Here is a 13884-nt window from a genome sequence, read left to right as displayed (position 1 = left end):
GGAGACATCAGGGAAAGTTTAACTGAGGATAGAGAGACAAGCTGAATTTCGAAAAATGTGTTGTGGAACGAAAGGAAGGGTATTCCTGATGAGGGTATATGCTTTATATGTGAATAAGTGGGGAGAGCAGGGGAAAAGATGAATTTGACCAAATGCAGGATGGTGAGCATAGTGAATACATATGAGACAAGGCTACTCCTTAGAACATCGCTACAAACCCCAATTTCTTTTATCTGTTGTATCATCTTTCACTTTTACCTTTGCAGGAACTTTACTTACCATGTCAGTGTCTGACACGGGGCCAAAACTGGTCACGTAGATATCAGTCTTCACTTCAGTCACTGCATCTAGGCCAGAGAAAGTAGGAAAGCAGAGTGTCATGAAAGTCAGTTCCCTCATCTCAGAGAGAGTCCAGCACAGTACTCCAAATGATAGCCAATTTGCTACTTCTGAGAAAGGATACTTGACAGTGATAAGAAAACCTGTAATATTTCTTCAGAGAACATGTTAGGTACAGGTAAAGGTTTAGATATCATTAAGAATGATAACAGAATCCCCAAACTCCAAAGTTTAAGAAGAGCCCTGAGAGATTACTCACATTATTATGTACTGGACTCTCACATTGGGATTACCCATACCTGTGGTAGGTTACCAATGATCTAATATCCAACTCTAACACTTCCAGAAACATAGAATGATTGTCTTCCCACTCTCCTGCCCACTTAATGTATAGAGAGGCCATGTGAATGGTTTTGGCTGGGGCGGGGGGGTGGGGTGGGGAGTTATATATGTTACTCTCTGGCTGGAACAATTAATGTCAATGCAAGATCATGGAAACATGTTATTCTAGAGCTCCCGTAAGGTTGAAACAGCCTGGTAATGAGCCAACACATGAAGGAAAACTTCCCTGGAAAGTTGCCTGGATCCACAACAGACTTTGCATGAAGGAGAAATGAACTTTAGTTGACAACGTTAAATGACTGAGAGTTGAAAATGACTGATATCACCTGATTAATGGTCTTTGCATTTATTTTCCTTTATTGTAACTGTCTATTTACTTATCTGCCTCCCCCACCTTACCCAAAAGCTCCTGTATGGCAATGTCCCTGTTTTTTTATCTCTGTATTCTTAATACATTGAAAAGGACCCTGTTATTCACATGGTACTCACTGAACATTTTTGGTATGGATGGATAAATCTTATCATATATTTACCAAGTTGTAAAATGATACCCAGAGAAGTGAAGTTATTTCATTGCTAGGTTTCTCTTTTCCTGCTTCAGTCAGCCCTGTTTATTTGCAGCCCAGACTAGCCTACACACTCCAGCATTCCTCAAACAGAACACAGGGCAGCCCACTTCAGCCTAGCAAAGACCCCATCATTATATTAAATTCAAATAATCTCAGATTAGACCAGCATACCAAACCCCAGTACTAGTAGTACAGCCAATACCAATAAAGCCCACACAAGACTTGATGTATATTTATATACATATACATATTTATACACATATATTTATATACATATACATATATAAATATATAATGAGACTGATTACTGTAATCTATGGCACTATTTCTTTTCTCTTATGGAGAGGTAGAGAACATACCTACCTACTTCATCTGTAGCATATTCACTATATTCATCCAGTCCTGGGTTCTGGCCCAGATGTCCCTTAGATACTGTTGACTTCCTACTTTCCAGAACCATCCCTTAGGCTTAATACACTGTTCCTCTACTCATGCACTGAGTATATTCAAGGCCACTGTGCACACCCACAAACATTACATTTTCAGAAGAAACTATGAGTATCAATTACTAATAAGCAACACTATAGTCAATTCACCAAAACACACACCTTACTCCCAAGCGCAATCAGCAAATAACATGCCTTTGAAACCAGAGCTGTGTTTTAAATAGTTTGGAGCATAGGCTTACCTCATATCCAGTTCTATGCTAGAAGGAGAAGATACAACACTTTAGGACCCAGAACACGCCTCCTGAAGACTTGTCCCTTCAGATGCACTCTCAGGTTCATTGGCTAGAGAATCATTGTCCTACCCCAAGTACACAAAACAAACTTAACTAATTAATGGAAGAGACCACAGTTATATTTGAATCCAATATTCAAGGTAGGACATAGTTAGATACAGAACTTTCTAAACCAATACAAGTGTAAAATTGTAAGATAATTATGCAGACCAAAATCTGGTTACTCAGACTACAGAGGAAAAAGGAGAAAGATACTGGTGGTAAAGTTAAATTGCAAGAGACCACCAAGGGGACAGTGGAGTCATTGGTTGTAGTGGAAAGGGAAATGGCTATAACAAAGAGCCTTGAGCTAAGACTTAGGTTCTGGATCTCTGTCCCTGACTTGCATAATGCCTTAAACAAGGCATTTATTTTCATTTTAGCTGTCCTCTTGTGCAATGAGCGTATGAGACCATCTAAATTCCAAATTTTCTTTTTGTTTGAACTAGGAACTCTGACTGTAAAGCCAAGCAAAAAATGTCTGACCAAAGATGCTCAATGGTAGCAAGAAGTAAGCTGCCTGAGGAATGTAGGAGGTTTTATGCAAATTTGGTGCTCCTATTCTTTCAATTATTCACTTTCACTTAAAAGGTACCCCTTGATTGCTAGAAAGGGAAACAGTGGGGAGATGCTGTTTTCCCATAGAGCTCACCCAAAGTTTCAGAAATTTCCCTGGCTTTGCAGCAGGGAAAGGGAGTTGGGAAGTCTGGTTTAGCACACAAGATGCCAAATCACTTCTTTCTCTATATCTGTTTGATTTGGAAAGAATCTGGAGGATAAGAGAATTAAGGGAAGTGGTACAAAATAAAGGGGAAAGAATGTAAGTGGGGGAAGAAAGAAAGAAGACAGAGATAATTAGAAGAAGATTGAAGGAATAAGCAAGCAAGGATTAAATGGGACAAAGACAAAGAGAATAGATAAAAGTTGCCCAGAAGTCTAAGGTCCTGGGTCCCAGACATAGGGAGTTTTCACTCACTACTCCAGGTTCTCTGTATGAAAGAAGGATTAGGAGTTTGCTCTTTCATTTAACTTAATAAAAAGACCAGTGAATTAGACTAGAAATGATAAGGGCTACAGTTCATAATCTAGCCCCTGTTCATAGTCCTCTCAATAGAGACAAACGTAAGACAAGAATTAATGAAGAGATAAGAAGGCCTCTCCTCTCCCACTTTACTTAACCATTGTTTTCAGATGCTCCTTGGTGCTTTCTTTATTTGCTTTGAGTATCCTAATTCCTTCCAATGTTATCCTTTGAAACCAAACGTGAAGAGAATTATGTTTCCTTTTGCAAATTTACTGTGATATTGCAAGAGCTTGAAAGCTCCTGTCTTTACATGAACACACATGACCTTAGCCCTCAGTGGTACTCCCACTAGTGGGGAACTTATCAACCAGTTCTCATGTCATTTCTGCTTGTTTTGATCTCAAAGATTAAAGATACGCCAGCCAGCAAGTGAACACTGTCTTTATATTTAATATGTTGTTCATAACAAATTGTATTTTCAAGTTTGACTTCAAATAGATTCACAAGAAATTGTGAATTTTCTCCTTTGAGCAGAAACCAGAGCAGGTTCCTCAACTCTAGTTGTTCCACCCTAGCACACAATAAACATTGGTCTTAGCACTGCCCTTTGGACTCACACAACAAAATTTGCTTCTTGATCTTTTGAGATTGAAAGACCTTCAGAGATTGAAAGAAAGTTATCATGGTACCCCCTAAATTTGCTCTTCTTGTTCCATTCTTGACTAAATATCTTGACTTCTTTTAACTATGTCTCCCTTCCCTTTGACATGGTTTTAATCATCCTCCCTATACCTCATTTACTCTCCTCTGGCACAGGTCTGATTTTTTTTATTGACACTGGAATGTTTAATGGTGGAAATATGTCACAATTCTATTAGAGAGAAGCTCATGAGATAAATGCTATGAACAAAAGCCAACTCTATCCCCTTATCTCATTATAGGCCATAATGGACAAGAATCCTTCCCAATAACAGTTTTCCTAAGAATAGTGAGGCTTTGAGGACTGGAAATTTAGCTAGAAGAAAAAGTCCCTAACTTTTCTATTTTCTTACTTCCAGATCACCAGGAATTTTGGAGAATAAGTGCCTATTGTACACGCTTTTCATCTTGGAGAGACACTGGACTGGTAGAAATGAGGTCCCATGTGACTAGCTATCTTGGTTGACTAGCTACATGAATTTAGGGAGTGGGCTACCATCACTTTGGGACAGGTTTTCACAGATCTGAGAGCTGGAGTGTTCTCTTATTATATTAATAGCCTTTCCATTTGTCTTTGACAACCCTTGGGGACCTAGATACTGGAAGCCCTCAGTGACCCCATCCCCCAATAGCATTGATTACAGATAAGCTCTCCAGGGGAATAACAAACAGGTGATTTAGGGGACCAGAAATTACAAGAGTCTGTGTCAGCTCTAATCTAATCTCTAGAATTGACTCACATCCTCTTTTGCAGGCTGTTTGGGCAAGATTCATAACTTTTAACATTTGGTAGGCTTGAAGTCTAGCCCTGTGTTTATGCTACTCCACCTACTGTGGGGCACCTGGAATGTACAGCAAATTTATATTTTTTAATTGAGGTAAAATGGTATGTAACATTATATTAGTTTCAGGTGTGCAACATAATAATTTGATATTTGTGTACCTTAAAAACTGATTATCACCATAAGGCTAGTTACCATCCATCACTATACAACTGACCCCCTTCACTCTTTTCTCCTACTCCATAATTCCTTTGACCTCTGATAACAACCAATGTATTCTCTGCATCTATGAGTAGTTTTTTTTTTCATTTGTCCATTTGTTTTATTTTAGATTCTACATGTAAGTGAAATCATATGGTATTTGTCTTTCTCTGACTTATTTTACTTAGTATAATACTAAGTCTGTGCATGTTTTCACAAATAGCCAAAATTCCTTCCTTTTTATGGCTGAGTAGTATTTCATTGTATATATGTGCCACATCTTTTCTATCCATTCATCTAACAATGAAGACTTAGGTTGTTTCTATATCTTGGCTATTCTAAATTATACTGCAGTGAACTTAGGGGTGCATATATCTTTTTGAATTAGTATTTAAATTTTCATCAGATAAATATCCATAAGTAGAATAGCTGGATAATATGGTAGATCTATTTTTAACTTTTGGCAGAACTTCTTAGTTTTCCATAGTGACTGTGCCAATTTTAATTTCTACCAACAGTGTATGAGGGACTTTTTGTCTTTTTAATATTAGGCATTCTAACAAGTGTGAGGTGATGTTTCATGGAAGCTTTAATTTGCATTTCCCTGGTAATTAATATTGTTTAACATTTTTTTTCATGTGCCTGTTAGCAATTTGTAAATAGACACTTTTCTTTGGAATGTGAATCTTAATAGATCCTCTTTCCATTTTTTTATTGGTTTGTTTCTTTTGCTATAGAGTTGAATTCTTTATATGTTTTGGATATTAACCCCTTACACATATAACATTTGCAATTATTTTCTCCCATTCAGTAGGTGGTCTTTTCATTTTGTTGATAGTTTCCTTTGCTTTGCAGAAGCCTTTTAGTTTAATGTAGTCCTACAACTCTATTTTTGCTTTTATTGCCTTTGCTTTTGGCATCAGATCCAAAGATTCAATGCCAAGATTAATGTCAAGGAGCTTACCATCTATGTTTTCTTCTAGGGGTTTTATGATTTAAGGCCTTACATTCAAGTTTAATCTATTTTGAGTTGATTTTTGTGTATTGTGTAAGATAATTGTCAGATTTTATTCTCTTGGATGAAGCTGTTCAGTTTTCCTAGATCACTGATTGAAGAAACTACCCTTTTCCAATGTATATTTTGGTTCTTTTGTTGTAAACTAATTGACAATTTAGGTAAGGGTTTATTCATGGGCTCTCCTATGCTGTTTCATTAACCTAGGTATCTGTTTTTATGCCAGTATCATACTGTTTTGATTATCTTAACTTTGTAGTGTAGTAGGAAATCTGGAAGCATGATACCCCCAGCTTTGTTCATTCTCAAGAATGCTTTTACTATTTGGGGGTTTTTGTGATTCCACGCAAATTTTAGAATTTTTGGAAAAGTTCTGTGGGAAATGTTGTTGGTATTTTAATATAGATTGCATTGAATCTGTAGGTTGCTTTGGGTAATATGGACATTTTAATCCATATTTAATCCATTACCCATGCTTAGGGTACTATGGACATTCTTCTAATCCGTGAACACAGAATATTTTTTCTTTTATTTGTGTCATCTTCAATACCTTTCACCAGTGTCTTATAGTGTTTAGTGTACAAGTCATTCATCTCCTTGGTTAAATTTATCACTAGGTATCTGATTCTTTTTGATGCAATTGTAACTGAGATTGTTTTCTTAATTTTCTTTTCTGGTAGTCTGTCATTAGTGTATAGAAACAATGGATTTATATAATTATGAATACTGATTTTATTGTCTGAAAAGTTAATGAATTCATTTATTAGTTCTAATAGCTTTTTGGTGGTATATATATATATAGTATATATATAGTATCATGTCATCTGTAAATAATGATGGTTTTAATTCTTCCTTTCTAATTTGGCTCACTTTCATTTTTGTTTATTGCGTAATTACTTTGCCTAGAACTATGCCTTAGTTTTATTATCAGTAAAAAAAAAAGTTGAGTTTTTAAAAAATTTTTAATGTTTATTATTTAATTTTTAGAGACAAAGAAGCAGACAGAGCAGGAGCGGGAGAGGGGAAGAGAGTGAAGGAGACAGAGAATCTGAAACAAACTCCAGGCTCTGAGCTGTCAGCAAATATCCCAACATGGGGCTCAAACTCACAAACTGTGAGATAATGACCTGAGCTAAAGTCAGATGCTTAACCAACTGAGCCACCCAGGTGCCCTATAAAAAATAGTTGATTTTTTTTTATGATTCCAATATAAAATATATTATGTTTTCCAAAGGCATAATAGATTAGAAGAGGCTACCAGAGGCACACACGCTTTTTTCCACAAAGCAATGTTAAAAAAAAGAAAGAAAGAAAGAAAGAAAGAAAGAAAGAAAGAAAGAAAGAAAGAAAGAAAGAAAACTGAAACTGTTGGGAATACTCCAAAATAAAAAAAAAAAATTTTTTTTAACTTTTAGAGGAACCAAGATGGCAGAACAGCATGGCAGGTTATTTTTTTTTCCTGTCTCATGTACATGAACTGCAGCCAGATAAACACTAAAATCTATCCTGCACACCTAGGAAACTGATTTGAGGATTAACACAACAATCTGCACAACCCGAACCACAGAACTCAGCAGGTACATGGTGTGGAGAAGTGAACTGGGGGAGAGAGAAGTTGCAGAGGGTAGGGAGCTGTTTTTGCTTGTGGAGAAAGGATGAAGAGGGGGGGAAGAGTACAGGAAAAGTACCCCCCACATAAGCAGCTGGAGATAAAGTGGAAAAGTGGAAACAGTCACAGGGACTGAACTAAAAAGGGAGAAAGGAGATAGGAGAGGGTTTAAATTCCATTAAGACTCAAAATAGGGGGAGTGCAGAATCTGAAGTTCCACATCTCAATATCTAGTGGGAAGGGTGAATCCCCAGGAGCAGAGGAGCGGATCCACTGCTATGTGGTCACCCAGACCCAACAGATCCCAGAGAACAACCACATTCACTGGTGCTAGAACAAGGTTGTTAAGGTATGAAACCTGGTGCCAAATGTGTGTTGTTATTTTCCATAATCCCTGAAACACTACTGCTACACGATCGCGTGAAATTTTCTTGGGGTGGGCTGGCACCCAGCCACAGTCTCTGGGCATTGGCAACAGCACAGTCCCACGAACAGTCAGTCCAGGGTGCAGCCAGAACCTGGCCACTGCTCAATGAGACTCTCCCCCAGAGGATCTTAGCAGGTCAAAGCCACACTCCCTCACAAGTGAGGGGTCAGGAAACACAGCCACATCTGAGATAAAACTCAGTAGGGAGGGGGTGCTACATGGCAACCTGATGGTTTGACTGTGGACAGTATAAAAGCGAAGAGTGAGCGGACACTAGAGACAAACCACGGGTGCATGATTGCAGGTCAGGAAAAGCACAGAGTTGCGACACTAGAGACTGGACTTTTTCACCCAGCACGCCCATGCACATACACACCTACAGGTGCTACAACAATCCACTCCAGTAATCTAAGCAGTGCCATCTAGTGGAGAATGGAGCAGTTACACTAAGCCCCACCCAACTGGGCCAACCTCACTCTTCAAGAACACCACAGATCTCTCTGCCTGTTTAGTTTAAAGACTATAAAGTGCTTCATAGTTTGACTTCAAGGGGAAAATGATGTAATATCAGTCATATTTCAGTCTGTTTGCTGATCCATCAATTCAATTTTATTTTTCCCCTTTTTCATTTCTTTTCTTTCACTTGACTACCAAATGAGGAAAAAAAATATTTTTTATTTTCAACTTTTATAAAAATATTTTTATTTTTTCTAATAATTTTTTTTACTTTTCTGTAAATTTTTAAAATTCTATTTTACTTCCACTATTTCAATTTATTCTATTTCATTGTCTTAACTTTCTCAAATTTTCAAATGTTTCCCTCCTCTCACCCCATTTTCCTTAATAAATAAAGCTCCTTTCAATAACCAGACCAAAACACACCTGGAATCTCACATCATTTCTTTGATTTTATGTGTGTGTGTGTGTTCCTTTTAATTTTTTAATTTAGATTTTTTTAGCTTATTACTTCATTCTCTTCCTTCAAAATGACAAAACAAAGGAATTAGCCCCAAAAGAAAGAGCAGGGATAAATGACAGCCAGGTACATAATCAACACAGATACAAGCAAGATGTCTGAACTAGAACGTAGAATCACGATAATAAGAATAATAGCTGGGGTTGAAAATAGATTAGAATCCCTCTCTATGGAGATAAAAGAACTAAAAGCTAGTCAGGATGAAATAAAAATGCTATAACTGAGCTGCAATTTCAAATGGATGCCATGAAGGAAAGATTGAAAGAGGCAAAGTTGCAAATTAATGATACAGAGATCAAACTTACAGAGAATAATGAAGCAGAAAAAAGAGGGAGACTAAAGCAAAAGAGCACGTTTTAAGAATTAGAAAAATCAGTCACTCCTTAAATAGGAACAACATCAGAATCATAGGGGTCTCACAAGATGAAGAGAGAGAAAAAGGGATAGAAGGGTTGTGTGAGCAAATCATAGCAGAAAACTTTCCCAACCTGGGGAAAGACACAGACATTAAAATCCAGGAAGCACAGACGACTCCACCAAGATTCAACAAAAACCAACCATCAACAAGGCATATGATAGTCAAATTCACAAAATTGGAAAGGAAAGAATCATGAAAACATCAAAGGAAAAATGTACTTAACCTACAAGGGAAGAAAGATCAGGTTTACAGCACACCTATCCACAGAAACTTGGCAGGCTAGAAAGGAGTGGTGGGATATAGTCAATGTGTGGAATCGGAAAAATATGCAGCCAAGAATTCTTTATCCAGCAAGGCTGTCATTGAAAATAGAAGGAGAGATTAAAAATTTCCCAAACAAATGTTAAAGGAGCTCATGACCACTAAACCAGCCCTGCAAGAAACTTTAAGGTGGGGAGGGCTCTCTGAGGTAAGAAAAAAAAAAAAAAAGACCAAAAGCAACAAAGACTAGAAAGGACCAGAGAACACACCAGGAACTCCAACTCTACAAGAAACATAATGACAATAAACTCATATCTTTCAGTACTTACTCTAAATGTCAATGGACTAAATGCTCCAATCAAAAGACACAGGGTAACAGAATGGATAAGAAAACAAGATCCAACTATATGGTGCTTACAAGAGACCCACTTTAGACCTAAAGACACCTTCAGATTGAAAGTAAGGGGATGGAGAACCATCTGTCATGCTAATGGCTGACAAAAGAAAGCTGGAGTAGACATACTTATATCAACCTAGGATTTAAAATAAAGACTATAACAAGAGGTGAAGAGGGGCATTATATCATAATTAAGGGGTCTATCCACCAAGAAGATATAACAATTGTAAACATATGTGCTCCAAACGTTAGAGAACCCACATATATAAATCAATTAATCACAAACATAAAGAAACTCATTGATAATAGTACCATAATATTAGGGGACTTCAACACCCCACTTATAGAAATGGACAGATCATCTACACAGAAAATCAACAAGGAAACAATGGTTTTGAATGACACACTGGACAAGATGGACTTAACAGGTGTATTCAGAACATTTCATCCTAAAGCACCAGAATATACTTCTCCAGGGCACATGGAATGTTCTTCAGAATAGATCACATACTGGGACACAAATCAGCCCTCAACAAATACAAAATGGTTGTGATCACACCGTGCATATTTTCAGACCACAATGCTATGAAACTTGAAATCAACCACAAGAAAAAATTTGGAAAGATAACAAATACTTAGAGACTAAAAAACATCCTACTAAAGAATGAATGGGATAACCAAGAAGTTATAGAGGAAATTTAAAAGTAGATGGAAGCCAATAAAAATAATAATACCACAGCCCAAAACCTCTGGAAGGCAGCAAAGGCAGTCATAAAAAGGAAGTGTATAGCAATCCAGGCCTTCCTAAAAAAGAAAGAAAGGTCTCAGATGCACAAGCTAACCTTACACCTTAAAGAGCTGGAAAAAGAACAGCAAATAAAACCAAAAACCAGAAGAAGACTAGAAATAATAAAGATTAGAGCATAAATCAAAGCTATATAATAAAAAAAAACAAAACCCAAAACAAAAACAAAAAAAAACCAAAACACGAAAACAAAACCCCAGTAGAACAGATCAATGAAACCAGAATCTGGTTTTTTGAAAGAATTAACAAAACTGATAAACCCCTATCCAGTTTGATCAAAAAGAAAAAGGAAAGGACCCAAATAAATAAAATCAAGAATGAAAGAGGAGAGATCACAACCAACACAGCAGAAATAAAAACAGTAATAAGAGAATATTATGAGCAATTATATGCCAATAAAATGGGCAATCTGGAAGAAATGGACAAATTCCTAGAAACATATAAACTACTCAAACTGAAACAGGAAGAAATAGAAAAGAGTCCAGGACAAGACGGCTTTCTGTGGGAATTCTACCAAACCTTTAAGGAAGAGTTAACACCTATTCTCTTGAAGTGATTCCAAAAAATAGAAATGGGAGGAAAACTTCTAAACTCTTTCTATGAAGCCAGTATTACCTTGTTGCTAAAACCAGACAAAGACCCCACTAAAAAGGAGAAAGATAGACCAACTTCTCTGATGAACATGGATATAAAAATCCTCAACAGGATATTAGCCAACCGGATTCAACAATACATTAAAAAAATTATTCAGCACAACCAAGTGGGATTTATACCTGGGATTCAGACCTGGTTCAATATCTGCAAAACAATCAGTATGATTCATCACATCAATAAAAGAAAGGATAAGAACCACATGATCCTTTCGATAGATGCAGAGAATGCATTTGACAAAATACAGCATCATTTCTTGATAAAAACCCTCAAGAAAGTATGGATAGAAGGATCATATGTCAAGATCATAAAAGCCATATATGAAAGACCCAATGTTAATATCATCCTCAATGGGGAAAAACTGAGAGCTTTCCCCCTAAGGTAGGGAAAAAGACACGGATGTCCACTCTCACCACTGTTATTGAACATAGTATGGTAAGTCTTAGCCTCAGCAATCAGACAACACAAAGAAATAAAAGGCATCCAAATAGGACAGGAGGAGGTCAAACTTTCACCCTCGGCAGATGACATGACACTCTATATGGAAAACCCAAAAAATTCCACCAAAAAACTGCTAGAACTGATCCATGAATTCAGCTAAGTGGCAGGATATAAAATCAGTGCACAGAAATCAGTTGCATCCCTATACACCAACAATGAAGCAACAGAAAGAGAAATCAATTAGTGGATCCCATTTACAATGGCAACAAAGAGCATAAAATACCTAGGAATAAATCTTATCAAAGAGATAAAAAAAATACAACAATACATTTTTAAAAAATCATTCACCACGACTAAGTGGAATTTATTCCTGGGATGCAAATGTAGTTCAGGATTTGCAAATCAATAAACATGTTATATCACATCAATAAGGGATAGGTTAAAAACCATATGATATTTCAATAGATGCAGAAAATGTATTTCAGAAAGTGCAACATCCATTCATGATTTAAAAAAAAAAAGAACTTCAACAAAGTAGGATTAGAGGGAACATACCTCAACATAATAAAGACCCTCTATGAAAAATCTACAGCCAACATCATATCCAATGGGGGGAAATAATAACTTTTTTCTTTCTTTTTAAAATTTTTTAATGTTTATTTATTTTTGAGAGAGAGAGAGAGAAAGAGATAGAGTGTGAGCAAGGGGAGGAGCAGAGAGAGAGGGAGACACAGAATCTGAAGCAGGCACCAGGGTCCAAGCTGCCAGCACAGAGCCCAATGCAGGGCTTGAACCCACTAATCATAAGATCATGACCTGAGCTGAAGTCTGACACTTAACTGACTGAGCCACCCAGGTGCCCCAAGATATTTTCTAAGGTCAGGAACATGACAAGGATGTTCATCGTCACCACTTTTATTCAACACTGTACTGGAAGTCCTAGCCACAGTAATCAGACAACACAAAGAAATAAAAGGCATCCAAGTCAGTAAGAAAAAAATAAAACCCTTTTCTATATATATATAAATCCCTAAACATACCACCAAAGTGTTCCTAGAACTGATAAATGAATTCGATAAGGTCACAGGATACAAAATCAATGTACAGAGATCCATTGCATCTCTATATACACTAATAATGAAGCAGCAGAAAGAGAAATTAGGAAACAATCCCATTTACAATTGCACCAAAAGTAATAAAATACCTAGGAATAAAGTTGATCAATGAAGTGAAAGAACCTATGCTCTGAAAACTATAAAACATGGATGAAAGAAATTAAAGATGATGCAAAGAAATGGACATTCCATGCTCACAGATTAGAAGAACAAATATTGTTAAAATGTCCACAGTACCCAATGCAATCCACACATCTTATGCAATCCCTATCATAATACATAAATGGCATTTTTCACAGAACTTGAACAAACATTCCTAAAATTTGTATGACCACAAAAGACCCCAAATAGCCAAAGCAATCTTGAAAAAGAAAAGTAAACCTGAAGGCATCACAATCCCAGACTTCAAGTTTATATTACAAAGTTGTTAGTGATCAAGACGTTATGGTACTTCCACAAAAATAGACACGTAGAGCAATAGAATAGAAGAGAAAACCTACAAATGAACCCACACTATATGGTCAATTAAACTTTGACAAAGGAGACAAGAATACCCAATGAGAAAAAAGACAGTCTCTTCAACCAATAGTGTTGGGAAAACTGGGCAGTAACATGCAGAAGAATGAAGCTGGACCACTTTCTTACACTAGACACAAAAATGAACTCAAAATGGGTCAAGGACCTAAATGAGAAACCTGAAACCATAAAAATTATAGAAGAGAACACAGGCAGTAATTTCTCTAACGTCAGCCATAACAACATATTTCTAGATATGTCTCCTGAGGCAAAGGAACCAAAATAAAAAATACATACTGTCTATATGTGTGTACATATATATTCACACATCAACCAAATACAGAAAATCTTCTATGTTAACCTTGTCTAGTAATCTGTAATATATTACAGACCTCTACTTAATTAGCCTTTGAAAAATAAATTACTCAGAAATTTTATAAAAACAACAACAAGCAAACAAACAACAACAAAAACTACTGGGACTGCATCAAAACAAAAAGCTTCTGCACAAACTAA

General features: G+C 36.6%; 1 protein-coding gene across 1 annotated transcript in view; it reads right to left on the bottom strand.

Annotated features, from left to right (window-relative positions):
- The window catches only part of GABRA3 (gamma-aminobutyric acid type A receptor subunit alpha3), a 338456-nt gene that overhangs the window by 138405 nt on the left and 186167 nt on the right, over positions 1-13884 (bottom strand). Inside the window, exon 4 of the mRNA XM_039220703.1 lies at positions 280-347. Within this exon, the coding sequence (XP_039076634.1) occupies positions 280-347 (68 nt within the window). The remainder of the gene's footprint in view (positions 1-279; positions 348-13884) is intronic.

Source organism: Hyaena hyaena, unplaced genomic scaffold (assembly GCF_003009895.1).
Source record: "Hyaena hyaena isolate Hyena2069 unplaced genomic scaffold, ASM300989v1 scaffold_917, whole genome shotgun sequence".
In the NCBI taxonomy this organism is placed as follows: Eukaryota; Metazoa; Chordata; class Mammalia; order Carnivora; family Hyaenidae; genus Hyaena; species Hyaena hyaena.
The sequence above is the reverse complement of the archived record's forward strand: the minus strand, read 5'-3'. Positions and strand labels throughout refer to the sequence as shown.